General features: G+C 39.9%; 2 protein-coding genes across 6 annotated transcripts in view; one reads left to right on the top strand and one right to left on the bottom strand.

Annotated features, from left to right (window-relative positions):
- grid1a (glutamate receptor, ionotropic, delta 1a) overlaps nt 1-12,500 on the top strand; it is a 655,667-nt gene that overhangs the window by 337,113 nt on the left and 306,054 nt on the right. The window lies entirely within an intron of this gene.
- LOC134441792 (uncharacterized) lies at nt 2,261-8,080 on the bottom strand. The gene is made up of 6 exons (XM_063192198.1): nt 8,004-8,080; nt 6,876-6,937; nt 3,736-3,876; nt 3,362-3,579; nt 3,125-3,278; nt 2,261-2,809 (listed from the first exon to the last, which is right to left on the bottom strand). The coding sequence occupies exons 2-6, from the start codon at nt 6,919-6,921 to the stop codon at nt 2,649-2,651; spliced, it is 720 nt and encodes a 239-aa protein (XP_063048268.1). The 5' UTR covers nt 6,922-6,937; nt 8,004-8,080; the 3' UTR covers nt 2,261-2,648.

Raw genomic sequence — 12,500 nt, 5'->3', positions numbered from 1 at the left:
AATTTGGCAGCACAGACAGTTGAAATCATAACCTTAGAGTACAGCAACTACTTTATGCTCAGCAAAGCAATTGTCACCTATATTAACATCTTATTTGCTGTGATGGTGGTTGGCAGCACAAAGACTGTTTAAGATCCTGTCGTGTACCTTCAAAAGACCTTCTCTATGCTACTCTTTGATGGGTCACATTCAGACAGTGGCTGGGTTGCCTGAAAAACGTTTCTGCTCACTTGCGCCACTCCAGGGACTATGGCGAGTGACTCAATTTCGTTTGGGACTGGGGTTTATGTTTAAGACATAACTTAGATGTACTGGGACGCCAGTAATATAAGGAAATTAAATTCTCAGCCCCTATGAAGTAGCGATTTTCCACTATTGCATCCTGAAATACAGAATTTGAAAAATCTTAAGGGATACCCCACTTCCATTTAAAATGAGCCACTCACCAAAGTCCCTATGGATAAGTGAGCAGGAGCTTTCCAGGTGAACCAGCCACTGCCTCAATTTCACTTTGGGGTGGGGTTCACAATTCCCACCTCTTACGAAGCAGCATTTTGCGGCTTTGCATTGCATCCTGAATACAGGCTTTGAATACATCTCTTCACATTTCTCTCAGTCCTTATGAAGCAGCATTTTAACATTGTATGCTGAAATACAGGATGCGTATAACGTAAGGGATACCCCACTCCCAGGTGAAATCGAGCCTCAATTTGGCAGCAAAAACGCTTGAGATCACTTGAGATCATTTTGCTGCTTTTCATTGCATCCTGAAATACAGGCTTTGAATAAATCTCTTCACATTTCTCTCAGCCCTTATGCAGCAGCATTTTAACACTGTATGCTGAAATACAGGATAGGTATACCCCACTCCCAGGTGAAATTGAGCCTTGAAATAGTAACCTTAGAGTACAGCAACTACTTAAAGATGGTAATATAGGTGACAATTGCTTTGCTGAGCATATTTGCTGTGATGGGGGTTGGCAACACAAAGACTGTTTTAACCCAGTCTTGTACCTTCAGAAGCGCGCTCTCTATTCTGCTCTTTGATGGGTCACATTAAGACAGTGGCTGGGTTACCTGAAAAACTTTTCTGCTCACTTGCACAACTCCAGGGACTATAGCGAGTGACTCAATTTCGCTTAGGATTGGGGTACATGTTTAAGACAAACAACTTAGATGTACTGGGACCACAGTAATAAAAGGAAATTAAATTCTGACATGAGGTAGCGTTTTTCCAACATTGTATCCTGAAATACAGGCGTTATTAAGGGATACCCCACTCCGAGGTAAAATTGAACCACTCAAAGTCCCCATATTCGGATAAGTGAGCAGGAGAGTTTTCCCGGTGACTCAGCCACTGCCTCAATTTCACTTTGGGGTGGGGTATTGGTCAAAAACCAACACCTTAGACCCACTGAATAATTACAAAAAACAGCAATTAACTTGTGAAACACACAAAACAATGCAATAGTAACAATCAGTAATCAACAACTGACAGATTTACTTCTCAATGAATGCGTTCCACTCGGCCATTGCTTTTTTGTATGAACTAGTGGCATCCTTATCATGGAGGGCGTCACCAATGACCTCCGTTTGAATAACAGAGAGCAGGGTTGCCACACATTTGGGGTATGTGAGGTGCAATGTATAATAGTAGGCCATCAACACCAACATCCCTTCTGAAAAATCTTCCTGCTTGAGGGTTGTAACAGGTACGTTACCCACAGCCACGATGGTAGTTGAGCCATCAAACAGCAGAACTGGGGAGCAGAGAGGACGCTTCTGCAGGTAGAGGGCAGGGTCTTCGTATGACTGGAGCAACAACAAAAAAAAAGAATGTGCAGAGAGAAGACAAACAAATGTTTAACGTCGGCAACTTGCAGATTTTAAAACTTTAAGATTCTAAAAACATTTATTTACAATAGGGGAGGGAGGAATGCATCAAGAAACACCACACAACTTTTTTATTGTCCTGAAATGGCTTGGAACTCAAGGTTTTGCGTCACTGGCCAGTTCCCTCATCTGGTGGCCCTGGCCCCGGCTGATGGGGGCATCTAGATTTCTAGGCTAAACAATAGCAGCAGCTCGCTGCCGAGAACTGGCTGTTAGCTGACTAAAATATCATGCTGACATAACCAGCGAAAATAACAAATGAGACTGCATATAAATGATGAGCCAATTGAGGTGAGAAGGGGATTTGGACAAGGAAATAAAATCGCTTGTGAACAATGGAAAAGCCCCTTCAAAAAGGAGAGCTGAACGCCTCAAGAGCAAAGATGTGGGTTCAACCTTCTCAAAATAAGCAGTAGCCTTTTATATGCATATCTCCTCGTTCTCCTTACTGGAAATGTGCAATAAAAACGGGGGTATACCGAGAACAAGTCATATCAAACATCCCGTGTAGGGAAATGCAGAACATGATTGCAGTTGTGTGAACGACGAAGGAGGGAACTCATGAGCAAGGGAGAGAATCGCACATATGAACATTGAAAAAGACTCTTAGAAGTGGAGAGAGCTGGTCAGCTCAGCAGTTATCAGCAGTAAGTGTCAAAAACAGCTGACTGCACAGGGTAACAGACACATCATGTAATAAATGTAGTATAGATTAATAACAGACAAGCTGATGCAAAGTTTTAGATTTTTTTTTTTTACAGTTTTGTGAATGAATGAATTTGCTTAAATCTGGGGAAATATTTGCTTACCTTCAGTATATGAATAAGTGCCTCACTGCAAGCAAGCTTCTTTGGTGGCAAAACGGATGAGGGGAAGAGGGGTGGCAGTGCATTGAAGAGGGCCAGTGTGAAATCCACTAAAAAATAGAAAGAATGGTCAGAATGCTGTAAACCCATTGATGCTGGACATTGCATTGTGCAACATTGGTCCTGGCGCTTCACAACATTCAGGGTCGTGAGATTCGAGACAATTTTATGAAGTGTCTTGGTATGTTAAGAGTTAAATGAACACATTCCAATGCAAGATGAGGGTCTTAACATTTAAATACAACTTATTGCATGTTTTTATGTGCTTCAGAGGCTAATATATTTAGGTCTTTATATTCTGAGGGCAACCTTTCTTAAAAAGGACTTAGGCATTCACTGCATATAGATATGGAACAGTAACTTACCACTGCGAACATCCAAAGGAAAAGGGGGTTTGAGGACTTTCTTCCACACGCTGTAGAACTGCACCTTCGTGCAGAATTCTGTCCATCTTCCTCTTACGTCCTCGATGTATCTGCGGTTAGTACCATCTACTATGCGCCGTAGCTCATCCATGGCCTGAAACATCATAAAACACTGTGTTCAAAACGCTTACAACATACACAGCAATTGAGGTTCAGATAAGAAAAAACCAAACATACGTTTTGAACATCTTTAAAGCATGGATATGCATCAAGGATTTTTGCAGGTCGGTCTTCTTCCTTGGTAACATCTGAATCGATAAAGGCCCGCCTTGCTTCGAACTCGAGGTCCAGAATTTGCGCCACATCATTTTGATTGGGTTTTGCATTGGGCTTGTTGTACATGTTGCTCAAGGTTTTGTAGTGTCTGGCCTGCATCTTCAGACTGTCGAGACCCGCTTAAACAACAATAAACAAAGACATTTTAATGTTAACATTGTAACACCAGTGAAAATTTAAAACACAAATAAAATAAAATGTTTAAATACAAAGAATGTTTTGCAAAACTTATAAACAAGTTCTACAGGCTGAGAAGTGTGCTGAGGAGGGCTTACCAGCAACATCTTTTGCAGGCATGGTTGGTGAAGCAATCACAGTCATGGGTGCCGGTGAGGAAGACCTGGATGATGGAATGGCTGCTTTGGTGCCACTCTTTGTCTTTTTTGGCACAGGGGGATCTCGTGCTGGGGACGCTTCTTGAGAAATAATAGGGGAAAAATACAGAAAAATTATAATCTCTTAAAGGGACACTGAGATTTTTAGTTGTTTATTTCCAGAATTCATGCTGCCCATTCACTAATGTTACCTTTTTCACGAGTATATACCGCCACCATCAAATTCTAAGCATTCATTATGACTGGAAAAAATGCACTTTTCATACATGAAAAGGGGGATCTTCTCCATGGTCCGCCATTTTGAATTTCCAAAAATAGCCATTTTTAGCTGCAAAAATGACTGCTTGGACCATACTAGAAAATATGTGTTTGTTACTCAGTAAACTTTCATGTAAAGATCAAATTTGACAATAGGCAACACAGTTTCCATGATCAGCATAGTTGCAGTACCTTTTATGACCATTTCCTGCACAGTGTCCCTTTAAACTAGCACCACCCGCCAGCAGCTTATTTTTTGCCTGCGAGTGGGTATAGACTCAGATAATGTCCGAACGCCCTGAATCTGGCAAACCAATCACAACGCAGGGGATATACGTTTTGAATCTTTCGGGCGGGGTTTTCAGGGAGTTATGACAAAGCGTTGTTGCCATCAACAATTTTCCGATGAGTCATTGATCGGGGCTGGACTAAATATTCACTTCTAATCTGGAGTCCGTTTCTCGATTCTTGTCGTTGCTAACCGTCTTAAGTCGGTCTTGAGTTGGTCGTAAGTTGCTCTTGAGTTGGTCTTAAGTTGGTCTTCAGTTGGTCTTTAGACGCAAGACCAACTTAAGAACAACTTAAGAACAACTTAAGACCAACTCAAGACCTTGGTTACAACGTTGGTCTTAAGAACGAACAAAATGGCTAAAGTCGTTAGCAAAGGCACTGTCGAGAAACGACCCCCTGGTTCCTACCAGGGCTCCGTTTCTCGATTCTTGCCTTTGCTAACCGTCTTAAGTCGGTCTTGAGTTGGTCGTAAGTTGCTCTTGAGTTGGTCTTAAGTTGGTCTTAAGTTGGTCTTCAGTTGGTCTTTAGACGCAAGACCAACTTAAGAATAACTTAAGAACAACTTAAGAACAACTTAAGACCAACTCAAGACCTTGGTTACAACGTTGGTCTTAAGAACGAACAAAATGGCTAAAGTCGTTAGCAAAGGCACTGTCGAGAAACGACCCCCTGGATGGTGGAATGAATGCTTTGGTGCCACTCTTTGCCTTTTTTGGCACAGGGGGATCTCGTGCTGGGGACACTTCGAGAAATAATGGGGGAGGGGGGGGGGAGGAAGGAAGGAATCACACACAAACACAATTATTAAAATGAATACAACCAAAAATCAGGCATAGTGCAACTTTGGTTCAACAAAGTACAAAAAAATAAAATGAATATAAATTTAAAAAGATAAACAAAAACCTTCTAGTTTCGTTTCATGACTGTAGTAATTGTTACTTTTGCATACCTGCACTGCAATTGTCATCACTGAGGTCTTCACTGCTCTCAAGAATGACTGTATCAGCCGATCCGCTCGTGTCTGTCAAATCCGTGTCAATGTCTTGGTCTTCACTGAAGAGAGTCTTTGCTGGGCCTCTCAGAAGAACGGGGCCCTGCCTCTTCCTGCATGGGGATCTCATATTCTGGAGTCGCTTGAAAATGTTTGTGTAGACCGTCAGCTGTGGTGAAAGAATGCTAGTTAAGTAGTGTATCTTTTTTCCCAGGTTCGTTGTTTGTTTTGGTTTAGTAGAGAAGAGAAGAGCAAGTTAATTTGCCTGACACAAAAGCACTGCTATATACTACACATTTCAAGAAAAGAAACAGTCATCCACAAAGTTGACGGTAATGATAAGATTTGTGGTAGAGAGCAAGGATTTCAGTGACCTGAAATATTTACTGTTAATTTAGTGCAAGAATGAGTCCTCATATGACAGTGGTGTGGCACAGATCAGAGTCCTAATGCACAGTCCAGGTAGATAGCTAGTACCGTATTCAACACACACAGTGGTGGGTTTGCGCTTGAAGCAGGAGGCATTTTAGACATTACAAAAGATATAGAAGGCAAATAGATATATTTTTAAGAAAACAATACTTACGTGTGGCATATTTGGATCAGCATCACGCAGCATGGGGTAGTACTCAATTATTTTCTGCGACATGACTTTCATTTCCAGCTTTGAGGGATAGCTTGCTTCTTTTCCCATCGGACTTGCGCGAAGGATTGCAACCATGCTTGTTATGGTGTTTCTTATTAGTCTGCAACACAGCTCCTTCGACATCTCGAAGCCTCTTTCCTTCCCACTCCGAAGGAGTGCAAAATATTGACCCCGTACCAAATCCAACTCTGAGTCTGGCATCTTCATCTTTTTCTCATCTGATGTGGGAGTGGAGGTTTTAAGCTGGCATGGTGACGCAGAAGTAGTTGAGGGCATGGTCCTGTATTCACTGCAAGCACTTGAATCTTGGTCTATATTTCCAGACTATTAGAATAATGCAGGAAGAAAACAAAATGCATTGGGACAATTAGAAACACGGTTAATGCTTAATACAATTTAATGTTCATCAAGTACACAGTGCATACATAGATGTATAAATAGATCTGATGTAACTTACATTTTCATTGATGAAATCCCAAATTCTTCTCCTTCTAAGAAAGTTTTCAGGGCCAGGAAAAGGGTCTTGCAAGTCCTCTCGGCTAAGGGATTTCAAGGTGCATTCATCAACACTTGCAGCTGTAGAAGACAAATAAAAACACTGTGTGTAAAGTAAAGTCCAGTTAAAAATACAAGCAACGTAAAAAGGTCATGCATGAAAAGGGGAATCTTCTCCATGGTGCGCCATTTTGAATTTCCAAAAATAGCCATTTTTAGCTGCAAAAATGACTGTACTTGGACCACACTAGAAAATATTTGTTTATTACTTAGTAAAGTTTCATGTAAAGATCAAATTTGGCAATAGGCAGCAGAGTTTCAATGAGCAGCATAGTTGCAGTACCTTTTTGACAATTTCCTGCAGTGTCCCTTTAACCTAAAAAAAAATATTTGACTTACCTTCCAATACCGAACGAGTGGCTTCATCAAAGCCATCCATTGTCATCAGGTTAGGCGGCAGGCTATACCAAAAACACAAAGCCAGAATTAATTAGCGGGGGGAAAACGTGGATATCCATGCACACTCAATACCTACACTCTTCTGTAGTCGTGCAGACAGCGAGCGAGTCGTGATGGAAAATTCCAGACTAGGATTAGAGCTCTAGCCAATTGGTTTGCAAGACTTCGGTCTAACAATCCAGTCGGTGTGCCCCAAGCCAGGCCGTGCCCTCACGCAACACCTTTGAAAGTCGATTATAACCAGGCTATCGTGCGCCCACTCTCGGACATAGCTACTGCTAATTTTAGCAGCAACATACACACATTTGCTCACAAATAAAACCTTTTGTGTATGCTCGGAATATCATGCATAAAGTTGGTTATTCAAATCGGAAGCAGATGCCCGCGGGCGTTGCTAACTCTAAAGTGGCCGCAAAATTACAGGACTAGCAACTCTGCTAGCAGTGCCACATACGGTTTGAGTGTCAGCCATAACCAAAAACATGCGGTTTGAGTGTTAGCCATAACCAAAAACGTGCCGTTTGGGTGTTAAGCTATAACGACAAAACATAAAAGCGATAAAAAAAGTACATGCATCTAATAAAGATAACCGTGTGTGTATTCTCGGAACATCATGCATTTGGTTGTTCAAATCGGAAAAAGATGCCCGCGGGTGTTGCTAATGCTAAAAAGGCCGCCAAACGACAAGGCTACCAACTCTGCTAGCAGTGCCCCATTAGTCAGCTAGAAAAAAAACATGCTGTTTCAGTGTTGGCCAAAATATACCACAGCGATAAAAAGTACATGCATCCAATAAAACTAACATATACCATCATTTGAAGTACGTACACACTTCTGGTTAATAACGCGAACATGTTTGGGTTGGGTTTCATCCCACCACATAATCCCTTTTTCAAAACTGGAAGTTGGCAGCCATGAATGCACGAGCAAACGCCAGCTAGCGTGCTAAGTAAGTGACCAGTCCAGTCGACTTGAGAAACAGTCACAGGAAATCCCTTAATAAAACGCGATGTTAGCGAGAAAATAACAATTATATATGTATATATATTAACGTTTACGCTCCCTTACCTTGATTGAGCCACTCCTTCGCCTGTCTTCTTCGTCTTCCAATACTACTGCGTAGACTGCGTAGAGCTCTACGTGAGGGTACTCTCGTGGTTTGAAACTCAACCTTGAACTCTCACTTGCACTGACGCAATCGACGTCGGAACGTTGGGTGACGTAAACCGAGGATGGGAATAAAATATAATGTAGTATGACCTTTTAAAATATTAAACACAACAACATATTGATCATATTAAAATAAATTAAGTGAAACGAAACTGAATATGTTTCCTTTTAAAATAATAAATACAAATGACTATCCACCCCAGTGATCCACCAGAAATATTCTGGATCCACCCCATGCACGTCACCAGCCAGCTTCAGTGCTGTCAGGATATGATTGTTATTGCACTGATTCTTGAAAGTTTGGCAAAAACATGTCCCTGCAGTAAAATATTAATTCTGTTGAAAATCAACTAAATTTTCACAAACAAAATGAACCCAGGTAATGGCCAAGGGGTCTGTCACACGAATACACAGTTGTTTGAAATATTTAAGTGTAATTTTATTACTTTTCATGGCTATAAACCTGTCCATACCCTGTAAAAACGCCTGTCCCAAGGACTGGCATCATCATTTCAATTGACTTAAAATACAAAAATCACTAACAGAATTGAACAATATCACCATGATGTGGAAGACCATATTAAAGTGGTTCTACAGATGTGCACATAGTGGATGTAAAACAATATTTACTATTATTTACTGATTGCTCAAAATGTGTCCAGCATATTGGTCACCACCGTCAGATTTTTTCTAAAAGACAATAAAATCAGGTATGCACAAGGTAATTTTCATTACTGAGGACCCCTTTTCAAACCTTTAGCTCTACTGCCTACTTCACCATCACTGAAGCTCCTGTAAGTTTATTATTTTGTCCTCAATTTGTTAATTTGTTTGGACACTGGTACTGTCCCAACCATAAACTGTCAACACCGTCGGGGTTTTTAATAGTATTGTATTACATTAATGTTAATAAATATAATTTTTTTCAGAAAAGGTATAAAGCACCCAAGAAACAGAGCGAAAATGAAATGGCTAATGTGAACAAACAATGCATAATATTTAAAAGAGTGCTTTTTTGTCTCACACCGTCAGATGTCACCACCGTCAGATTTTGTTCTGCTCATCATGTTGTTCCATATTTTACTAAATTGTGCTGGTTAATGAAACATTACTAGGCATGTTAGTAATAATTGTGATCCAAAATGATACTCTAGCCACCACTGAGGTGCATTTGGAGGTTTTTTTTGTCAGAAAACCTGACGGTGGTGACATCTGATGGAGTTCACCAAAAAACACATGTTTTACGTGTTTTTGACATGTTTTAAGAATATGCATACAATAAGTATCTACAGTTATGTTGAATTGTTAAAGTAAATCACTTTAATACAGTAAACATATGTTTTTACTTATAATTCTGTCTGCCGCTGTTGACAAAACAAGAAAGAGCCCATTTTATGAAAAATGTTAAACATGGGGAGCTTGGCCAATGCATTCACTGCACAGCCAAGACCTACATCTATGATAATACACCTCTATATTTTGGATTTGAACAACTTAAAAGCTGTTTTTACCACATTTTCAACAACCAGTGACTTACTTCCTAGATAATCTAACTAATGAAGTAAAAACACATGCTCATACTGTGCACACACAAAAATAAAGTGTTTATGCAAGATGCCATTGACTTGAGAGGGCTATTTATTTTGCTAAATGCACGTACTAATTAGGCCACTTTCACCACTCTAAGATTACTGTCACCACCGTCAGTTCTTAAGTCACCACCGTAAGAAGGAGTTTTGGACATTTTAAAGGAATGTGCTTACAACATTTTCCTTAGGAGTTGTTGAAATATCAAAGTAATAGCCAATTTAAGCCTACACGAATATTTGTGAAATTACAAAAAAATGTTTGTTGTATTTAGGCGTTAAGTAAGCATCGTATGACGGTGCATATTTTAAAATTAGAACACATGAAACAGTATTAAAATAGAACAAAAGTGAATTTTCAACATTTAAAGGCATATGTGTGAACCAAAAAATACATATAATCACTTAAAAACTCCAGATACATATGAAACCAAATCAATACAATTTTAATAACTTTTAATTGTGTCTGACGGTGTTGACAAAAAACAAGGTATGATCGGAGAAAAGCCTGATTTCTGAAAAAAATACATAATGGGGAGATTGGCCTTGTGCATTTCTGAAAAGCCAAGACCTTAGTCTACGAGGATATACCATATAATTTTGTAATTCACTTTGTTTTTTTCTGTCAACATTACAACCTGTTTTAGCCACTTTCTCAAGAATCAGTGATTGATGAATGAATGAAATGCGAAAGTTGACTGGCATCATGGCTGCTTGGAGGTGTTGGATTTGTTTTGTCTTTGTTGCGCTTAGTCTTACAGTTTTATTAAGCCATATCAATGCAAGTCATAGTCGCAGCCCGGATTTTTGGGTTTACTGTGGTATCGATCGATGTGAAAAGGGCTTTTCAACTCTTTCAACTCTTTTTTTCGCCACATTAAACTAGGGGGGGTGTAATTACCAAATAGCCTACCACAATAGCCCTGATTTTCTGATGCTACCACATGTTTGAAGCACTGCTGTGTATTTTTTTTTTTGAAAAAATCTTCCAACCTCTCCCCAACCCCCCCCCCCACCACCACCCACCCAAGAAATTGCTTATCCCACCCCAAAACATGCGTTTTTCGCCTATTTTGCCAGTTTATCCACAGTTATCCCAAAACTACACATGAATATGCTCATGATTTCCCATTTAATAGTCTAAAATGTGTGATGCTGTATCACAGTAGAACTTTGAGCTATAAGTACAATGTCAAGGTCATAATAGAGGTCAAAGGTTACAAAATATCGATTTTTAAGGGAAAAATTGTGTCATTCGGTTGTTGACCCAGTGCAACACATAGATTATGTTCATAATGGTCAATTTAATGATCTTAGGTCTGTGAACTATGCAAGTACAATGGTTCAAGGTCATAATACAGGTCAAAAGTTACAAAATATTGATGGGGGGTGCTATTTTCAAACCGTTTTTCACGAGAAAAAAAAACATGTGTGAAAATGAATAAACCTTTAATATTAACACACTTTTCATCTAGCTCTTGACTTTTCTAATTATAAATATTGCTAATGTGTCACAATAAGGTGGTGTAAAGAGCAAAAGGGACCTAAGAGACAAAGGTCAAGCAAGTTGGATGACCCAAGTGAAAACAATACATCGGTTAACTTTATGTGCATGGCACCAATTTCAAATCAGATCTACATGTTGCTACTATGCTTAGAAAATTGTAATGTGGGTTTATTATTCAGGGCCAATACCCTCTTCCATCATAACTGAAGTTTCACATGTGAAGAAAAATTAACAACAACAGCATCAATGTTACCAATGGTTGATGTTTTTTTGGTTCATGCAAATTTCTCTTTGCCTCTTTGTAAGCATAGGCTTCACTTGTGGATACCAGGCCCTCAAACAGACTTCATGAAGACTATTTCTGACCAGTTGAGCAGAAACATGCACATCAGTACCCTGCAAAACTCATTTTTCAGGGCTCTGGCAGTGCTTTTCTTGTGCCATCTGTCCCAAGGAAGGAGATGGTGATCCCGCTTCTAAATTTTAAAACCGTTCTAGTCTCATACGTCCCCTGGTGTAACGGCATGTCTCTTGGCATCTCGTCCATGACCTGGACACTCTGCTTCTTGCCACAGCACACATTGGTTTGGTATCTTGGATGAATAACAGCTGAGAAAATTTAGTGGGTGATAGACACCAACCCATGGTAACTCCAGGGGTGGGACACGGAAAACATGCATGTGACCAAAAAACAGTCAGAAAGGATGGAAAAAGAGAGATAGGCTGTTAAACCATCTACATTTCTACCTTCTATTTGTTAAATTTGCACAACAGTAGTCAAATGGACTCACAGTGTTGCTTCCTAACTGGACAGGCTGATATCACAAAAGTGACCCACACTGAACATTGTGACATAAGAGACAATGCGTTTACCCCTTTGCGCAGAGCCTATGATTTAACCTTACACTCATAATGCTCCATGATGCTTTATATTAACAGTTATGAATAACTATGAATCTAGCTTATAATGCTTTATAAATCCAAGGGTGTCATTAGTGCTCATGACTGGCTATAAACTACAGGCTGCCTGATGGGGCTTATAGTACATTATGAGTACCTATACCCCTCTTTGCACAGACCTGGATGATAAACTGTCATAAGGGCTCATACGATGCTATAATGTTTCATGTGAGATCACAAGTCGTCAATGTGTGCTCTAAGTAAAGTGAAGTTCATATGCATGCATCTATAATGCACTGTATAATGCACATATATAATGCACCATAATGTACTGTAAGACCCATCAGGCAGCCTGTAGTTTATATCCAGTCATGAGCACTCATAATACCCTTGGATTTATAA

This window comes from Engraulis encrasicolus, chromosome 24 (assembly GCF_034702125.1).
Source record: "Engraulis encrasicolus isolate BLACKSEA-1 chromosome 24, IST_EnEncr_1.0, whole genome shotgun sequence".
NCBI lineage: Eukaryota > Metazoa > Chordata > Actinopteri > Clupeiformes > Engraulidae > Engraulis > Engraulis encrasicolus.
Note: the sequence above shows the minus strand (reverse complement) of the source record. Positions and strands in the feature narration are given on the sequence as shown.